The 21,023-nt window shown below is 44.0% G+C and overlaps 1 protein-coding gene and 1 pseudogene across 2 annotated transcripts in view; one reads left to right on the top strand and one right to left on the bottom strand.

Moving 5' to 3' along the window:
- Positions 1-21,023, bottom strand: part of GON4L (gon-4 like) — a 69,820-nt gene that overhangs the window by 43,685 nt on the left and 5,112 nt on the right. For both annotated transcript variants that reach the window (XM_039251325.1, XM_039251324.1), the window contains exons 4-5: positions 16,217-16,408; positions 562-755 (exon numbers count right to left, since the gene is read on the bottom strand). In XM_039251325.1, the coding sequence (XP_039107256.1) occupies positions 562-755; positions 16,217-16,408 (386 nt within the window). The remainder of the gene's footprint in view (positions 1-561; positions 756-16,216; positions 16,409-21,023) is intronic.
- LOC120244747 lies at positions 9,988-10,127 on the top strand (annotated as a pseudogene).

A 21,023-nucleotide genomic window follows, 5' to 3' on the forward strand; every position in this document is an offset into this window, starting at 1 on the left:
CATGTTCCCCATGGAGTGGACAGACAAGAGCTAGAAAGTGAAATGGCTTCAGACTACGGTAAAGCCAGCTCTGGGCAGAAGCACACAGCTCAATCTGTAATACAGCAGCAAGTGGACAGACCCCATTGGCAGCTCCCAGGAGCAGGAATGAGATTCCGAGGTAACGGGCTATATGCTTCAGAGAAACAGTAATGAGCAACAAAGGTTTTGTAAACGGCTGTGTTGATACGTATCAAAGAACCGTATCGGTAAATGTGCAGCGTCGATTGTTAACCTGGCCTCTTCTCAGACCTGGCAGCCCACCAATGGTCCGCTGGGAACATTATCATCTCCGAATCTGCTCAACAGGAGGACAAACCAGCCAGTCAGTGGAGGAAGCAGAGGAACAATTTAGCTTCCCAGTTAAGTTCTTTCTTCACGTGTGTGCAGAGTCCCGGCGTGTGCCGCGTGCAACGAGAAAGCACGGTGGAGGGAAAGGGGTGCTGGCACGGGCACCTCCCAGCACCAACAACCCACACCGGCCCCGAGAGCTGCCGAGCGCCTCCGAGCGCCCCCACTCACATGCAGGATGTTGCGCACGTTGACGGCGGTCAGGTTGTGCTGCTTGGCGCCGTCCTCCAGCGTGCGGTCCAGCACGTCGTCCAGCTTCAGGTCGCAAGCCCAGGTGCCTTCTTCCTGACCCCTTCCATCTCGTTTCCTCTTGGTCCCCTTTTTCCTTTTTCGCCTTTTCTCGCTTTCTTCACTGTCTTGCTCTTCTGCAAATAAACCAAGAACAGCATCAGAATCCCCAGAACAACCGCTCCAGAACTTAACCGGAAAAGCCAATCATAAATGAAAAGCAAGCCTCCAGCTCGCGGGGCTGGGAAATCAAAGACGCCTCCGGTACGGCAACAGCGACGGAGTACGTAACACTGGCATCCGCTCACCATCTGTCGTGCGTCCTGCCACACACTGTGTCTTTATTTAGTCCTCCTAACAACCCTGGGAGCCAAGAACTATTACCTCTCCCGTTGTGCAGACAAAGAGACTGAGACAGAGTAAGAAACTTTGCCAAGAGCTAGTAATGACAGAGCCATGCTCTGAAGCCACGTTCTCGAGCCCTGGAGCCCAGTCTTCCCTACTGCTCTGCACCGCCCAGATCGTACGCCAGGCACCGCGGCCCTGTGCCCAATTCTGGGCGACCTCGGCCAGTCTCGTTTTCTTTCCTTTGCAAATGTAGATACCTGCCTCTCAGGGGTACCACCCAGATTAAGTGAACATATATCAGAGTGCTTTATAACCACTGGAATGTTATATGGTGTAATTTATCATTATTATACTCCATCTAGGAAAAAAACAAGGGGCAAACAATAAAAAATTCACTCTAAGCTGGACAAGAGGGGGAGGCCTCACAGTTCTCTCCATTCTACAAGGGAGCATATGTACAACCAAATGGGAAAATCTTCTTGATTATTAGAATCTGTTAAGTCTTGAAATAGATGATCACAAAATACCAAACTGAGGTTCTCGTCTGTCCAATGCTCTCGCCCTGCTGCCCTCTGAGAACACAGATTAGAGGATTAACATGAAGACGACCTTCTCTGTTTTAAGATTTTGTGACCTTCAAGCCATACCCTGGCAATATTTACACAGCGAAAAATTATCAGTGACTTCAAACAACTGTTCTGCACTTGTGGACACACACCAAGCATCTGATAAATGTGTATGACTCCCAATCCAGTAATTCTTATTCTTAAGGAAACAACAGATCTGCACAGACTAATCATCACGTTGTTCATTTTGACGGTATAAAGTTCATTTATTTATTTTGAAAGTGAGAGACAGAGTGCACACACAGGGAAGGGGCGGAGAGGGAGACGGAGAGAGAGAATCCCAAGCAGGCTTCATGCTGCCAGCGCAGAGCCAGATAAGGCTAGAACGAGAAACTTCAAAATCATGACCCAAGGCAAAATCAAGAGACACCCAACCAACTGAGCCACCCACGTGTCCCAACAATCATTTTAGCAAAAAGATGGGAAAAACTAAACACCCAGTGTTACAGAGACAGCGGTACCTCCATACACTGGACTGTGACTAAACCATTAAAAACTGTCTTTTTTAAGCAATTGTGGGGGAGAGTCACAAGTAAAAATTTATTTTTTAAATGTTTATTTTAGAGAAAGAGAGAGCACGTGCATGCACATGTGGGGGAGGAGGAGAAAGAGGGAGACAGAGAATCCCAAGCAGGCTCTGCACTGACAGCACAGAGCCTAACATGTGACTCAAACTCATGAGTCATGAGCCGGAGTTGGACACTTAACCTACTGAGCCACCCAGGTGCCCCAAAAATAACCATTTTAAAAAATCTTTAAAAAAAAGAGCTTTCAGGGCACCTGGGTGGCTCAGTTGGTTAAGCATCCGACTTCAGCTCAGGTCACGATCTGACAGTTTCTGGGTTCGAGCCCCACATCGGGCTCTGTACTGACAGCTCAGAACCTGGAGCCGGTTTCAGATTCTGTGTCTCCCTCTCTCTCTGACCCTCCCCTGCTCACGCGGTCTCTCTCTCCCTCTCAGAAATAAATAAAACATTAAAAAAAATTTTTTTAAAGAGCTTTCAGTGAAATAGAAATTTTTCTGATGATTTTTAAGTGGGGGAAAAAAAAGGTAGAATTCACACGTGCGTGTCTTATAGTAATGTCACCGACACCTAATGCATGGCTTCAAGACGGCACCCGCAAAGGAAATGTGGAACCCTGTGAAGTCTCTTAAGGGTTGATCAAGCTCTTTCCTGATGCCTGTTCGAGAAATAGCCACAAAAGGGGAATGATAGCACACGGCGCACGACACAGCTCCGCAAAGGCCTCTGTACACACATCTTCCCCCCAAGTGTCCCTTTCACCCCACCGGTTCTCTGTGGACCCCCACACGCCTCTCTCGTCCCGTCTCCTGGATCCCCGCTCTGTGCCCCCCTCCCGCTCGCACCCCCTCCATGCAGACCGACCTGGCTGGGTCTTGGCTTCTGCCATCTGGCCCTGCCTCCTCGCCCTCCCCGAGCGGCACTGCAGCAGGCACCTGGCAGCCACAGAACGATTTCTGACCCTGAGGGGCTCTGGCTCAGCTTCCACTCACATCCTACGTGTCACTAGCCACACTGCCAACTGCAACACTGACCAAAAACACTGTGTCCAAAGAGAGGACACAAGTTCAAACTATTAATACAACACAAACAACAAAGTTTGTCAACAGGCCTCACCAAAAAAATAAAATCTTTCTAAAATTTAGATGTACAAAATGTAATCAGAATTCCCAGAAATGAAGGCCAAGAAAGGAAACATACAATGGAAACAGATAAATTTTATAAAACCGTATGTAGTTAGGTGATGAGGAACCAACTATCCTTTAAAACAGAGCTTCTCACAGCCTGGATGGCTCAATCAATTAAGTGTCCGACTCTTGATTTCAGTTCATGACCTTGAGGTTCATGACTTTGAGCCCCACATCGGACTCTGCACTGACAGAGCAGAGCCTGCTTGAGATTCTCTCTCTCCGCCCCTCCCCCCTCAAAATAAATAAACTTTAAAAAAAGAATGTAGCCATCATGTCAAATATTATGAAATTTCTAAACTTTCACTCTCAGCTTCCATAAATTACTTTGTTCAAACTAGTTCTCAAGCTGACACAGGTTCTAAGACCACATTTGAGTAGCACTGCTTTAGGATATACACTGAAAAACATTTAGCCCCACCAGAAATAAAATTAAAAATATAAAAATAACTTAAATGAAGAAAAATAAAAATAATAATGAAAATGAACTGTGATGAAAGTTCATCATGAAATTTGCTTTCTACACTGTTTATTTATTTTTTTTATTTTTTTTATTTATTTCTGAGACAGAGAGAGAGAGAGAAAGAGAGAGACAGCGTGAGCAGGGGAGGATCAGAGAGAGAGACACAGAATCTGAAATAGGCTCCAGGCTCCAAGCTGTTAGCAGAGCCCGACGTGGGGCTCAAACCCACGAACCGTGAGATCAGGACCTGAGCCGAAGTTGGATGCTTAACTGACTGAGCCACCCAGGCGTCCCAATTTATTTTTGAGAAAGAGAGCGAGCAAACTCATGAATAAGAGAGGGTTGGGGGCGGGGTGGAAAGGATCCTAAGCAGGCTCCACGCTGACAGGAGAGAGCCCAATGTGGAGTTCAAACTCACGAACTGTGGGATCATGACCTGAACCGAAGTTGGACGCTTAACCAACTGAGCCACCAAGGGGCCCCATCATAAAATTTAAATAAATTAAAATTAAATTAAAAAATTTAAATTTTTTTAAATGGAAAAATCATCAGAGTTAGCATAATTACATTTAGAATAGCTATCTTATAAACATGGAATCAAAGTGGGGTTAAACCATCTCAGTGTCTAAATTACATCACACATATTTCTCCTCTGATTTCTGATTTTAATGTTGAATTTTTATTATGGAATATATTTGTGAGGAAAATCTAACACATTCAAATCCCAATACACTACACAATCCAAAGAAGAACAGATAATTCAATTATTTGCTATTCTGTTTTAGAAGTAATCCTTTATCTTCTAAAATACTGGGATACCATTGACGGACTCTACAAATTCTAAGGAATTGAAATTTAAAATTTTAAAAAAGGTGCCAGACTAGAAAAGATAAATAAGAAAATCTAATTTTTCCTTCCATGAGAAGGATAGAGGATGGCTAAAAACAAGACATTCCCTGAAAAATGGATCCAATGATGTAACCAATAAATTGAAAGTAAAATGCACTTAAGTGGATGAAGTCAGTAAAAATATAGGTGGGTTCTGTAGTATCACCCAAGTTGCCCTGATGTATGAAAACAGGTGCTAAACAGCCTTGTCACACACACACCCAGGACCTCTGATTCTGGCCACAACAATGTTTTTTTTTTTTTAACAGAGGAGAGTTCCCACCAAAAACAATGGTAAAACTATGTAAAACTACAATTTACCCTCAGACAACACAGGTTTGAACTATGCACGTCCACTTATATGTGGATTTTTTTTTTTTTTTTTTTTTGCAATAAATACAGTACAGGGGTGTCTGGGTGGCTCAGTAGGTTAATCATCCAACTTCAGCTCAGGTCATGATCTCACAGTTCGTGAGTTCGAGCCCCACATCAGGATCTGTGCTGACAGCTCAGAGCCTGAAGCCTGCTTTGAATTCTGTGTCTCCTTCTCTCTTTCTGCCCCTCCCTCCTCAAAAATGAATAAACATTAGAAATATATATAAAAAGGATCCCAGATAAAGGCAAAGCGAAGAATTTTAAGATAAATCAAAGCACTAAAAAGATTAGCTATATGATAAATATAAATGAATACTGACTGGCTAACATAGTAACAATAACATCTCAAAGGTTTAAAACTTATGAAGAAGTAAAATATAAGTAGCACAAAAGGCAGGAATAGATATTTGGAGTGAAATGGCTATGAAATTCCTGTATTGTTTTCGAAGCACACATTTCAGGTAGAATGTAATAATTTCAAAGATGCATATTGTTGGGGTACTCGCCTGGCTCGTTGGTAGAGGATATGACTCTTGATCTCAGGGTCATGAGTTCAAGCCCCAAAATGGGCACAGAGCTCACTTAAAAAAAAAAAGTTTTGGGGCACATGAGTGGCTCAGTTGGTTAAGTGTCCAGCTCAGGTCATCATCTCACAGTCTGTAAATTTGAGAATTTGAGCCTCACATCGCCCTCTGTCCTGACAATGCAGAGCCTGCTTGGGATTCTCTCTCTGCCCTTTCTCTCTGTCCCTCCCCACCTGCACTGTCTCTCTCAAAATAAATAAACTTAAAAAAAAAACTTTTTTAAGTTTAAAAAAATAAACAACAACACATCAAATCTTGGACTGCTTTAAAAATAAAAACAGGAGGGGGCACCTGGGTGGCTTAGTCGGTTAAGCGTACAACTTTCGCTTAGGTCATGATCTCGCGGTTCGTGGGTTCGAGCCCCGCGTCGGGCTCTGTGATGACTGCCAGCTCAGAGCCTGGAGCCTGTTTCAGTCTGTGACTCCCTCTCTCTCTGACCCTCCCCTGCTCACACTGTCTCTCTCTCTCTCTCTCCTAGAAATAAATAAATAAATAAATAAATAAATAAATAAATAAAAATAAAAACAGGAGGTGCCTGGGTGGCTCGTTGGTTAAGCATCCAACTTCAGCTCAGGTCATGATCTTGCACTTCGTGAGTTCACGAGTTCGAGCCCCACATCAGGTTCTGTGCTAACAGCTCAGAGCCTAGAGCCTGCTTTGGATTCTGTGTCTCCCTCTCTCTCTTCCCCTTCCCTGCTCATGCTCTGTCTCTCTCTCTGTCTCTCTCAAAAATAAACATTAAAAAAAAATTTTAAATAAAAACAAAGATGCATATTGTTAATCTATAAAGTAACACGTAAAAGAAAAAAGAATAAAAACTAAAGAACTAATAAAGAAGAAAAATAAACATATTTGATTAATGAAAAGAAGGAAAGGAGAAACAAAAAAACAAAGAAATAGGAAAACAGAAAATTCAACTTACGTTAAATATAAACTCAACTTAAATATAACACTAAATATAATATTACATTAAATATAAATTCAAATTACATTAAATAGAAACAAAACATATGATCTAATTAAAAAGAAAAGATGTTCAGACTAAGTGTTTTTAAAAAAAGGCTAGGCTACACATACAAATATTTTAAATATAAAGACACAAAAAAGGTTGAAAGCAAAAGAACAAACACTATACCATGCATACACAAATATCACATACAAAGTAAACTTTAAGGCAAGAATATAAAGATAAAAAAGGAACATTTCATACTAATTAAATTAATTCAACAGGAAGACAAAACAATTCTAAATTCTATTATGCATCTGATAATAGAGCTTAAATATATAAAATAAAAGTTGACCGGGAAAAAAAGGATAAAGCCACAGTCATATTTGGAGATTTTGACAAATGTCATTCAGTAACTAATTTAACAGCAGACAAAGAAATCCGTAAGGACATGAGAGATCCAAACAATATCATTAATAAACCTGACCTTACATAGAACACAATACTTGATCTAAATGACAAGTGTCTAAATGACACCCCCAAAATACATTATTTTGGGGGGCACATAAAACAGACCATATGCTCACCAAGTCTCAACAATTTTCAAAGGTCAGGAATCAGACTCTTTGACCACAGTGGAATTAAGCAAGAAATAAATCAATTTAACTGGAAAGATCCTCAAATATTTGGAAACTATGCAGTGTATCTCTAAATCATCCATAAGTCAAAGAAAATATCATAAAGGAAATTAGAAATATTTGTAGATGAACTAAAGCAAAAATATGATACATCATAGCTTGCAGAACGCAGCGAAAACAATGCTTAGAGGGAAAGTTACAACTGTGCATGTATATATTAGAAAACAATTGAAAATCTTACAAGAGGCTAGAAAAGAACAAATCAAATATAAGGTAAATTTTAGGAAGGAAATAATGAAGAACAAAAATCAATAAAACAGAAAACATAAATAGAATTTTAAAAAAGCAAGAAAGTCAGAAGTTGGTTCTTTAAAAGGATTAATAAAATTGATAAACCTCAAGCCAAACTTACCAACAAAAAAATCAGGCTTATCAACAAAAGTTTCCAATCAGATATAAAGAGGACAGGGGCGCCTGGGTGGCTCAGTCCATTACGCGCTCAACTTTGGCTCAGGTCTTGATCTCATGGTTCATGAGTTCTAGCTCCAGGTGGGTCTCTGTGCTAACAGTGCAGAACCTGCTTGGGATTCCTTCTCTCTCCCTCGGCCCCTCCCCGACACTCTCACTCTCTCTCTCAAAATAAACAAACTTAAAAAAAAACTTAAAAATATCCCAAACTAGGGGCACTTGGCTGGCTCAGTTGGTGGAGCATGCAACTCTTAATCTGGGGGGTATGGAGTTCAATCCCCATTGGGTATGGAGATTACTTTAAAAAAAAGACATCCTAAAATGAGCATTTTATAAACAACTTTATATCAACAAATTTGACAGTTTAGAGAAAACAGAAATTTCCTGAAAAACACAACTGACCAAAATGGACAGAAACAGGAAATCTGAATAGTCCTATAATTACTAAAGATTCTAATCCATAATTTAAAATCCTTTTGACAATGAGAACTCTAAACCTAGATAACTTCCTGGCGAATTCTTACAAAATATTTAAGAAATAAATAATAGCCTTACATAAACTCTTCCAGAGAGTAGAGAATGATGGGAAACTTCCCAATTCATTTTAAGGCCAGTATACCAGACACCAACACATGAAAAAGACATTATAAGAAGGAAAATTAAAGCCAGTACCTCTCATCAATAAAGACACAAAACCTTGAACCATACATCAGGAAATGGGTCCGGCAGCACATGGAAAGTCTGATACATCATGACCAAAGAGGTTCATCCCAGAAATGCCAGTTTGCTCTAACACCCAAAACCCAATCGCAATTGTCATTAGGCATGTGCACCTAAAAACAGAGTTCTAAGTACGCAGAGCAGGGGCGCCTGGGTGGGCCCGTCAGTGGAGTTCACATCTCTTGATCTCAGGGTCATGAGTTTGAGCCCCCGCTGGGTGTAAGGATTACTTGCGGGGGCCTGGGTGACTCAGCCTGTTAACCACCCGACTCTGGGTTTCAGCTCAGGTCATGATCTCATGGTTCGTGAGTTGACGCCCCCGCCAGGTTCTGTGCTGACAGCTACAGAGCCTACTTGGGATGCTCTGTCTCGCTCTCTTTATCCTCCCCCACTCGCTCTTTCTCTCTCTCAAAAGTAAGTAAACACTAAAAATAATAACAATACATAAAACCTTTAAAAAATAAAGTATACAGGGGTGCCTGGGTGGCTTAGTCGGTTAAACGTCCGACTTTCGCTTAGGTCATGATCTCGCGGTTCATGGGTTCGAGCCCCGCGTCGGGCTCTGTGCTGACTGCCAGCTCAGAGCCTGGAGCCTGTTTCAGAGTCTGTGTCTCCCTCTCTCTCTGACCCTCCCTGCTCACGCTGTCTCTCTCTCCTAGAAATAAATAAAAATTAAAAAAAAAAAAAGTATACAGAGCTGAAACTGAGAGAACTAAAGGGAGATACAGACAAATCCACGGTTATAGTCGGAGAGAACATTTCCTTCACAGTGACTGACAGACAGACCCTCCCCCAGGAGAAAAGTAGGAAGAGAAGAACTGAGCAACGCGATCCATCGACTTGACCTAACTGACAGTGACACAACAGTGCGCCTCAAAACATCAGAATACATACTCTTTGCAAACGCATACGGAAGAGCTGCCACGGAGATTATACTCTAGGGGCGCCTGGCTGGCTCTGTTGGAGGAGCATGCAGCTCTCCATCTCGGGTTTAAGCCCCACACTAGGTGTGGAGATCACTTAAAATAAATAAATAGGCTCAGGAAAAAAAGAAAAAAAAAAGAGGGGCACCCGGGTGGCTAAGTTGGTTAAGCGTCTGACTTCGGCTCAGGTCATGATTTCGCAGTTCAAGAGTTCAAGCCCTGCGTTGGGCTCTGTGCTGACAGCTCAGAGCCTGGAGCCTGCTTTGGATTCTGTCTCCCTCCCTCTGTCCCTCCTCCATTCATATTCTCTCTCTCTCTCTCCCCTCAAAAATAAATAAAACATTAAAAAAATAAAAAAAAAAAAGAGATTACATTCTGGGCCATAAAATAAACCTCAAAAAACAGAAAAAAAATGAAATGATATAAAATATGACCTGAACTCAAGAGAATTAAATTAGAAATCAGTAACAGAGAGATAGCTAGAAATTCTCCAAATATTTAGAAATAAAACTACACACTTCTAAATAATCTGTGGGTCAAACAAGACACCCCAAAGGAAATTAGAAAATACTGTCAACTGAAGTTAATGAAATTTAACATATCAAAATTTGTGGGGCCCAGCTAACACATGTGTTTAACAGGAAAGGGACACACTTTTTTTATTTATTTAATAATAATAATCACTTCTTGGCCTTTTGGCTAAGATCATGTGTAGTATTTATTTAATAATAAATACTATTATTAAAAAATAAGAAAAGTCTCGGGGCACCTGGGTGGCTTAGTCGGTTGAGCGTCTGACTTTCGCTTAGGTCATGATCTCGCAGTTCGTGGGTTCGAGCCCCGCGTCGGGCTCTGTGCTGACTGCCAGCTCAGAGCCTGGAGCCTGCTTCAGATTCTGCGTCTCCCTCTCTCTCTCTGACCCTCCCCTGCTCACGCTGTCTCTCTCTCTCTCTCAGAAATAAATTAAAAACATTAAAAAAAACAGTTAAAAAAAATAAGAAAAGACTCAAATTGGTGATCTAAGCTTCCTTAAGAAACTAGAAAAAGACCAAATTAAACCCAAAGCAAGGAGAAAGAAAACAGACAATAGCAAAAATCAATGAAATAGAAAACAGAAGGGGCACCTGGGTGGCTGAGTCAGTTAAGCGTCCGACTTCAGCTCAGGTCATGACCTCAAGGTTCGTGGGTTCGAGCCCTGCGTCAGGCTCTGTGCTGACCGCCAGCTCAGAGCCTGGAGCCTGCTTCAGATTCTGCGTCTCCCTCTCTCTCTCTGACCCTCCCCTGCTCACGCTGTCTCTCTCTCTCTCTCAGAAATAAATTAAAAACATTAAAAAAAAAATAGAAACCAGGAAAATAGAGAAATTAATGAAATCAAAAGCTTGTCCTTTAAAGAGCTGACTACTGAAAACTGCCCAGCCAGAGTGATTCAGAGACACCAATCACCAGTATCCAGAATAAAAGAACAACATCGCTGCAGGCCCTACAGATCCTAGAAAGAGAACAAAGGAATATTATGAAAATACTTGCGCAATAAACTTGACAAGGTAGATGAAACAGACAAATGCCTTGAAAGATACCAACTGTACGGGCACCTGGGTGGCTCAGTTGGTTAAACATCTTTGACTCAGGTCATTATCTCACAGTTCATGGGTTCAAGCCCTGTGGGCTCTGCACTGGCAGCACAGAGTCTGCCTGAGATTTCTCTCTCTCTCTCTCTCTGCCCCTCACCAGCTCATCATATTCACTCTCTCTTTCAAAATAAATAAAGAAAAACAGGAAGAAGTAACACCAATTCACACACTCTTCCAAAAATACAAAAAGGGAACACTTAACAACTCAGCATGACCTGATGTCAAACTATACAAGGACAGTACAAGAGAACTGAACACCAAAGACACAAAAATCCTTAAAATATTAGCAAATCAAATCCAGCAATATATAAAAAGGTTAATATATCATGAGCAAAAGGTGTGGTTTACCCCAAAAATGAAAATTGCTTTGAAATTTGAAAATGAATTCGTATAATTCACCACATCAACAGATCAAAAACAAAAACAAAATAAGAAAATCTCAATAGATGCAGAAAAAGGTTTTCACAAAGTCCAACATCAATTCACCATAAAAACTCTCAGCAACTGGGAACAGTGGAGAACCTCCTCGATCCCGTACACCACAGCCACAAACCACCTGCACGTCCACGGTGAAAAACGCAACGCAATCTGCTGAGACCAGGAACACAGGAAAGAGGACCCCTGTCACCGCTTGTCCTTACGGCTGGGCCGAAGGTCCAGCCAGGGCATGGTCATGGGGGACTGGCCAATGGAGAGGGAGAGGAAGAGGAAGAGGGAGGGAGCTATAAAGGGAAGAAGAGGAAGGAAGAGAAAGGAAGAGAAAGGAAGAAAGGAAAGACATACAAACTGGAAAGGAAGGCAAAAAAAAAACAAAAAAAAACTTGTTCTCAGAAGACATAATTACCTCTGTAAAAAACTGCTCAAGAATCTATAAAGTAGGGGCGCCTGGGTGGCTCAGTCAGTTAAGCGTCTGACTCTTGATTTCAGCTCAGGACATGATCTCACTGCACTGTGAGCTTGGAGCCTGCTTGTGAGTCTCTCTCCCCTTCTCGCTCTCAAAACAAATACTCTTTAAAAGCAAAACAACATATATATATATATATATACATAAAGTATATACAGCTGATAAATGAATTTATAGCAAGGTCACAAGATTTACTGATATACCCAAGCCTACTCTATCTATATATTGACAACAAACTGAAAGTTGAAAGGAAAAACTGACGTTAGCATAAAAAAATATGTGTTTCATACATCTAAATTATAGGTGAAAAACGTATATGGCAAAACTACAAAATACTGCTGAGAGAAATTTTTAAAGACCTCAATTACTAGACGTACCTTGTCCATGGATTAGTAGCCTCAATACTGTTAAGATGGCAACTTTCCCAAATTGATCCACAGATTCATTACCATCAGTATTTCAGCAGATGTTTTTGAAGAAAATGACAACCCAATTCTCAAACTGACATGGAAATACAAAGGCCCTAGAATAGCTCAATAACCTTGTTTTAAAAAAGCAGGAGGCACCTGGGTGGCTCAGTGGGTTAGGTGTATGACTCCGGCTCAGGTCATAATTTCATGGTCCATGAGTTCGAGCCCCACGTCGGGCTCTGTGCTGACAGCTCCAAGCATGGAGCCTGCTTCAGATTCTGTGTCTCCCTCTCTCTCTGCCCCTCCCCGGCTTGTGCTTTCTCTCTCTCTCAATCTCCCTCTCTCTCAAAAATAAACATTAAAAATAAATAAAAAATAAAAATAAAAACAAAAAGGACAAAGGTGAAGACTCAAACTACCTGATTTCAACATTTGCTATGAAGTTATACTGAGCAGGCCTGTGTGGTGTTGGTGAAAGTTTAGACACACAGATCAGTCGGACGTAACAGAGTCCAGAAAAGACCATGCTAATATGGCCAAGTGACTTTTTCACATAAGTGCAAAGGTAATTTTTTTTTAATTTTTTATTTATTTTTGAGAGAGAAAAAGAGACAGAGTGCAAGTAGGGGAGGGGCAGAAAGAGGCGGAGACATGGAATCCGAAGCAGGCTCCCGGCTCCGAGCTGTCAGCACAGAGCCTGATGCGGGACTCGAACTCACAAACCACGAGATCACAATCTGAGCCAAAGTCAGATGCTTAACCGACTGAGCCACCCAGGCGCCCCATGTGCAAAAGTAATTTAATGGAGAAAGAAATATTTTCCAAAAATAGTGCTGAAATCAATGAATATCCACATGCAAGAGAGTCTCAAATACAACCCATACACAATACAAAAATTAACTCAACGTAGATCATACACCTAAATGTCACATGTAAAACCACACAACTTGCAGAAAAGAAACTTTGTGACCTCAGATTGGGCAGACTTCCTTTTCTTTTTAAAATCTTTATTTTTTTTTTTTTAAAGTAAGCTTTACTCCCAATGTAGGGCTCAACCTCACAACCCTCTTGAGATCAAAAGTCTCAAGCTCCCCCAAGTGAGCCAGCCGGGCGCCCCAGGATTAGGCACCGCTCCTTGATGTGACAGCAAAACGATGCTCCACAAAAGTAAACCCGCAAGGCCCCCCCGTAGCTGATACTAAAACAACGTGAGCAAAACAATGACAGGAGCGCACTGCAACTCAAACAACAAAAGACACCTCTGAGTCCGTACTCACAGGAAACTCGAAAAAATAAATAAATAATGGAGAAGGGACAGGTCTTCTTTAAAGTTTACTTATTTACTTTGAGGGAAAGAGAGTGAGAGCGTGTGTGAGCAGGGGAGGGGCAGACAGAGAATCCCGACGAGGCTCTGCACTATCAGCAATGAGCCCAACACAAGGCTCAAGCTCATGACCTCATGAGCTGTGAGATTATGACCTGCCTGAGCCCAAGTCGAGAGTCGGCCGCTTCACTGGCTGAGCCGCCCGGGCGCCCCGGGCAGCTCTTCTTTACAGAAAATCCCAGTGAATAAACGTGGAGGAAGGGAGGGAAATAAGGCACCGCCGTCAGAAGAACACAGGAACGCGGCCTCGGCAGCGCCGTCAGCTGAACACCGGACGTCGGCGCAGGTCACCAGCTCGTGGTCTGTGAGTCTGAGCCCCACGACAGGCCCTCTGCTGTCCGCACGGAGCCTGCTTTGGATCCTCTGATCCTCCCTCTCTCTGCCCCTCCCTTGCTGGTTCTCTCTCTCTTTCAAAATAAATAAGCTAACTTAAAACACACACACACGGTAATAACTGTACAGGCAATCCACCAGTGGATGCCAAAATTAGTGGGCAAGTTTGAGGAAAAACAGGACAGATGCATAATTTTAAAGTACCTCCTGCAAGACGTGTACTGATTGCAAAAGGAATAAAGGCAAACAAGAGAACGATGAACTAGGGGCGCCTGGGTGGCTTAGTCGGTTGAGCGTCCGACTTTCGCTCAGGTCATGATCTCGCGGTTCGTGGGTTCGGGCCCCGCGTCGGGCTCTGTGCTGACTGCCAGCTCAGAGCCTGGAGCCTGTTTCAAAGTCTGTGACTCCCTCTCTCTCTGACCCTCCCCTGCTCACGCTGTCTCTCTCTCTCTCTCTCTCTCCTAGAAATAAAATAAAAATAAAAAAGAACAATGAGCTAACGTTTCACCAAGTATAATCTACAGATGGCCCACAAACACACAAGAATATTCCTCAGGGAAATGCAAGTGAAAACCAGGAGAAAATACACCCACCGGAACAGATAAAATCCAAAGTGCGACGGCAGCTGGCACGGAGGTGGATCAGCTGCGAATCTCACGCGCCGCTGGTGGGAGTGTAAAACGGTACGGCCACGCTGGGACAGGGCTCGGCACTTTCTTACAAAGTTAAACATGTACCATAAGCCCCAGCAATGACACTCCCAGTTACTTAATCAAGAAAAATGAAAATTTATGTCTATCAAAGACCCACACCTGAATAGCAGCTTCAGGCAAAACCTGGAAACAACCCAAATGCCCATCAACCGGTGAACAGGTCAACAAATTGCAGCACGTCATCGGGACAAAGGAACAAGCATGAATGACTGTCAAAGGCATCAGACTAGGTGAAAGATACCAGAGGCCCGAGACTCTGTACCTGTGACACCGCATGCACAACAACGCCACAGAAAATGGGAACCTCCTAGGACAGAAGGGAGACCGGCAGGTGAGAGGGGAACGAGAGCTGTCGCAGGGAGAGAAATGTCCCATTTGCTGATGGTGGCAGCAGTTACATAATTTTTTTAATTTTTAAAAAATGTTTATTTATTTTAAGAGAGAGAGCTTGAGCAGGGAAGGGGCAGAGAGAGAGAATCCCACGCAGGCTCCACAGTCAGCGCAGAGACCAACATGCAGCTGGATCACACAACCATGAGATCATGACCCGCATGGAAATCAAGGTCAGACACTTAACCGACTGGGCCACCCAGGCTCCCCTAGAAGTCTTTATTCACTTGTCTGTATGTGTTATAATTCGTAGTAAAAAAATACAATATTTAGAATAAATGAATAAAGACTTCTAGGGGAGTCTGGGTGCCCCAGTCAGTTAAGCATCTGATTTTGGCTCAGGTCATGATCTCATGATTCATGAGCTCGAGCCCTGCATCGGACTCTGTGCTGACAGCTCAGAGCCAGGAGCCTGCCTCGGATTCTGTGTCTGCCTCTTTCTCTGCCCCTCTCCGGTGCATGCGCTCACAGACACACTCTCTCTCGCTCTCTCAAAAATAAACAAACATTTAAAAATATTTTTTTACATACAATATTTCAAAAAAATATAAGGAAGAAAAAAAATATATATAAGGAGGCCTCATCCTATGACCCAGCAAATCCACCCAAGGAGAATCCAGGGCAGACGTTCACCCAAAGATCCACAGCTGGAATGTTCATGGCAGCACCATTCAGAGTATCCTGCAACCAGAAACGATCCTAATGCTCAGTAACAGCTGACTGGATAAAGAAAGCCTAGAACGCTCGAACAAGATACTACACAGCAATGAAAACAAACAATCCATAAGTACACGCAGCAACGGGAGCCAACTGCTAACACGAGAACACAGGTGGAAAACAGCAGTCACAAGACACATACACACGACTCCACTCATAAAGTACAAAACAGGTGAACCAGCTGCTGCCGGAAGTCAGAGCGGTGGTCCCGCAGGGGTGGGGTGCTGGTATAACTGAAAGGGAGGACCCTGGGTACAGGTCTGTTCTTGAGCCAGTTCCTGCCTGCATGGGAGTTTTCAATCTCTGAAATTCAGTGAACTCGGATATCCTAAGATATGTGCAGTTTTCTGCATATTGTGCTTCATATGATGCTTCAATAGAGAGGAGGATTTTTTTAGTTAAAAAGAAGAGAAACACAAAGCCTACCCATCGGGATGAAGAGCCCGCCATCCTCTGTCTCATCCTCAGCTTGCGGAGCTAGAGTCCCAAGCGGCTTCTCTTGAGGGCAGGCACAGACATGTGATGGAGGGGACTTCGCAGGCAGGGCTCCCGGTTTTGCAGGGTGGGCGCCGAGCGGCAGCGAAGGCATCTCCCCTCCAGAGTGCAACTGAGGTTTTCCTGGAAGAATCACAAGCGTTGCTCCACACTTTGCCCAATCTCAATCATACCAGGTTGCAGAAATCAGCATTTTGTTATAAAGTCCTCTTCCGCTGGCTAATGTCATTAATGATGCACGTACCACATAGGTTTCCTCTCTCTTAAAGACAGTATCCTGAGAAATCAAAGCTCAGATCCAATTTACTCATCTAATGTCAGGGAGATGAACCCGATAACTGTTAACGTCTTTCTTCTTCTAATAAGCTTTAAGCCATGCATTTTTCCCCCCTATGGAGAAATCAGAACCATAATTGTGAGGTGGGGGGTGTTATAATTCTGATGACAAAGGGACATTTTATATGGACGATCATTAACACCACGTTTAATCCCTATAAATGATATCCATTACAAAATGTCCTGAACTTTCTGACTGTAAATTTTACAGAGCAGTAGAGTAAGAACCATCAAATTATAAATACACGGTTGGTTCTACGGTGCACTAGACAACTTTCTCTTCTCACCTCGGCTCTCCAGGAGTGCTAGCTTGCTTTCTTCTGGGGAAGATGGGGCGTGTAAGAAGCAAAGCACCCATGTTGTATCAAAATAAACATGAGAGCCAAGTTGCCGTGTGTTGGAACACACGCAGGCTTGGGTGCAGGGTATCTGCAGACCGTACGCAGGACTGCTGAAGAGTGACTGCCTGCTTCTAAGACAAAAACCTGGGCTCAAGAGGACAGAGGGAAAGGGTGCCTATCTCCTCACTATGCATTCTCTGTATTTATGAATTTTTTTCTGGTTTGTGTATGACACAGTCAGAAACTTTTTTCAGGGTGCCTGGGGGGCTCCGTCGGTTAAGTATCCGACTTCGACTCAGGTCACGATCTCAGTTTGTGAGCTCAAGCCCCGGGCTGGGCTCTGTAATGACAGCTCAGAGCCTGCTTTGGATCCTCTGTCCCTCTCTCTCTGCCCCTCCCTAGCTCGCGCGCTCTTTCTCTCTCAAAATTAAATGAACAGTTTTAAGAAATCCATTAAGAAGGTAGATATCATTAAAAAAAATTTTTTTTCAAAGACAGATCAGGTTGTTTGCCACTGAGCTCCACCCAAGGTAGCCTCTATACTCTAGGCTACTACCCCATCAACATGGCCACTTTCAACTGGTGTACACAGGATTTTAAACTGGACCACCCTCCCCACTCCAACAAAGAAAAAAAAGCTTAAATTTTATATTAAGCATGAATCAATCTGTGACTGCGTTTACTCTTCAATCTTCCGCCCTCCACTTCTGGAGCCCATGATTAGTCGACATGTCAAAACATCTAGGGCTTTTGCTGTAACACGGATTGGACAAGAAGTCATGTCCTAAGTCCATTAAATCACAAGTTCCTCTCAGTCAAATATCTTAGAAAAGAGAACTCCACTCAAGAGTACAGCATAGCACTCTAATTTTTCTTTTTAATGTGTATTTTTGAGAGAGAGCGAGCATGTGTGGGGAGGGGCAGAGAGAGAGAGACAGACAAACAGAATCCAAAGCGCGCTCCAGGCAGGCTCTGAGCTGTCAGCACAGAGCCCGCTGTGGGGCTCAAACTCACGGACCATGAGATCATGACTTGAGCTGAAGTCAGCTGTTTAACCAACTGAGCGACCCAAGCACCCCAACACAGTGTTCTTATTTGATCAACAATCTTCAACAATTTTTAGAATTAATGCCAACATTTTCAAAACTCATCCAACATATAAGACGTTTTAAACAAACAGAAGCTCACTTTGGCAGCTAGTTTCTGTTGATAGTTTGACTGCCGAGAACACACCTGGAACTGCTCTCACACGGTCCCTATGGTTTATCGGCTACACCAGTCTCTACACAGAGAAATTGTTCCTTTACTTTTTCTCTTTTATTTTTTTAGTTTTAGTTATTTATGTAATCCCTACACCCAACAAAGGACTCAAACCCACAACCCCAAGGTCAAGAGTCACACACTCTTCCAACTGAGGCAGCCAGACACCCTGAAAATGTTCCTTTTCTACTACCCAATTATGTTGCTTCTCAACTTAACTCTCCTCTCAGAACCCCGCAGGACCCCCACTTTCCCTTTCCTCCGTCCCCGGGCTAGAGGCCGAAAGCACCTTGAAACGGAAGCCAAGTGGGTAAGAGAGACGGAGAAGGGAAAGCCTCACACAGAGCACATCGGTAACGTGTTTACAGCCAGCCTAAGAACTGTGAATCAATAACATGAAAATAATTCGCTGAGAAGCACACAACTCATTATAAGCCGAAATCTGCCGAAGTTAATCATTTTTAGAAAACAAGAAAAACCATGAATAGAAATTAGGTTACATAAATCAATTTTGAAAGAACAATTAAAATTCTGGGGGGAAAAAAAAGAGGCCAGGGTGGGGGGGAATCCGTTAGCACAGGCAGCAGTGCAGAGAGGGCTCAGTCATGAGCACCTGCAGCCCAGTAACAACTTAGCAGGTGCACCGACTGTAACAACTCCTGTAACAACTGGCTGGTCCAGGAGCCTGGGACACGTGTTCTGAAAGCCCCCAGGGTTGCCGCCCCTCCCCCACCCCGCAGTACTGAACCTCAGATTCTATGTTTTCCCCATACATACCTATGGTAGTTTAGTCTACAAATCAGGCAGGGCGATTACCAGTAACTAATAATAGAACAATTAGAACAACATCCCTAGAAAGTTACGTGGTGAATGTGCTCTCCCCTCTCACAACATCTCCCTGGCCTGTACTCACTGTCTAGTGACGACGTGCAGTGGTGAAATGCCTACATGAGGAGAGGATGTGAGGGGAGTGCCTCGGCCTGGTGACGCAGCCTTAGGCCACCACTGACCTTCTGACGACAGTACGTCAACAGGGTCATCTCCCTCCAGACCCCGGCTGATTGCGGATAACTGAAACTACGGATAAAGAAGAACTACTACACTTCAACCCAGATTTTTTTGTTTTTGTTTCATTTTTATGTAATCCCTCCACCCAACGTGGGGCTTGAACTCACAACCCCAAGATCAGGAGTCACAGGCTCTACTGACTGAGTCAGCCAGACGCCTCTGCACTGAATTTTAGCAGTAATTACTCTGGGTAGGTAAGATTGTGGGTGATTTTTATTTTCTACTTTAAATTTTTCAGTATTTTTTAAAATGCATATATATGAGTTTTTAATCTGTTTTGTACATTGTATTTCCTTTTTGAGTTTTTTTAAGTTTATTTAGAAAGAGACCTCATGCACACGAGAAGAGAGAGAGAGAGCGCGCATGGGGGAGGAGTAAAGAGAGAGAAGAGAGAATCCCAAGCAGGCTCTGCACTGTCAACACAGAGCTGAGCACAAAGGACTCTCACAAAGCATGAGGTCACTGCCTGAGTCAAAATCAAGAGTCAGACGCTTAGTCAACTGAGCCACCCAGGCACCCCTTGTATGTTACATTTGTATTTAGCAAAAAATTAAAAAAAAAAAATTACCTGGGGGGAGAAAAAGGACCCTGGATAGACACTCATGAGGTCCTTTTGTTTCCGAGTGTTGCTCATACACACAGCTCAGTAAAGTGAGAGGTGGTAGAATCCACTTTTAACTCATGAGGAGGAGTGGATTACAGATACTCCCAAACAATGAACGTTTACTCCATTCTTCTGCACCTGGACGTCTGCAAACTAACCCCTGGAAACATCTGCGGATCCCACTCCCCAACAGCGGACGACTCTGAAGCCCTGACTCCCGTACCCTCTCCAGGTCCCCTGCCTTCACGTCACCAACACACCCAAGCCTTGAAGGAGACATCTCGGTGGCCCTGCTGCCCCCGGGGCCGCGTCCGCCCTCCCGCTGCAGAGCAGACACCGCCACCCCCTCCCCCCTCCCCAGACCTCCTCGGTCCGAAACTGCCCTGCGCCCTCTCTCGGACAAGCCTCCTTCCCTGGACTTGGCCTCTCTCTTCTCCAGTTGTCCCTCTCGGCCACCTTCTTCCCCAGCCTCAGGCCGTCCACTCCCTCCACGTGCCTTTCCACCAAGAAGCACAACTCACACTTTGAACACTTCTACTCCCCCATCTCACCAAACTCCCATCTCAGATTGTTTCTTAGCTGGACGGGCCACGTCCCCTTGGGCAGCACACACTGAAGGGCGAACTCCTCTCCAAGCGCCCCAAAGCCTGCGCCTGGAAGACGTGCGTCCCCGCCCCGAGGGCAGCGAGCTGAAATGATGCCAGTCTCTGAGCAAGACTAATCCTTCCTTCTGATGTCTCTAGGGTACGCCCTTTCTTCTGGCCTCACCGGCACATCCCAGATCGACCCTCTGTAAGGTCTCATGGGGCGGCCAGCAAGGCTCTGTGTCGTCCGCACCCACACTGCCCCTGGGCTGCTACACACCCGCACAAACAGCACCTGTGCAGGACTGCGGAACCTCTGGGGAACCGCGGAACCCCCGGGAGACTGCAGAACCCCTGAGGGACCGCGGAACCCCCGGGGGACTACAGAACCCCTGAGGGGCTGCGGATTCTCTGGGGGACTGCGGAATGTGCCACTCCATCTCCGCTCCTTCCCCACTCTATGGAACCCCACCAACCCAGCCAGTCCCAATTTCAAAACTCCAAATGACCCGTACCACACACCCCAGCGTCCACACAGTGCCCTC

Source organism: Hyaena hyaena, unplaced genomic scaffold (assembly GCF_003009895.1).
Source record: "Hyaena hyaena isolate Hyena2069 unplaced genomic scaffold, ASM300989v1 scaffold_385, whole genome shotgun sequence".
In the NCBI taxonomy this organism is placed as follows: domain Eukaryota; kingdom Metazoa; phylum Chordata; class Mammalia; order Carnivora; family Hyaenidae; genus Hyaena; species Hyaena hyaena.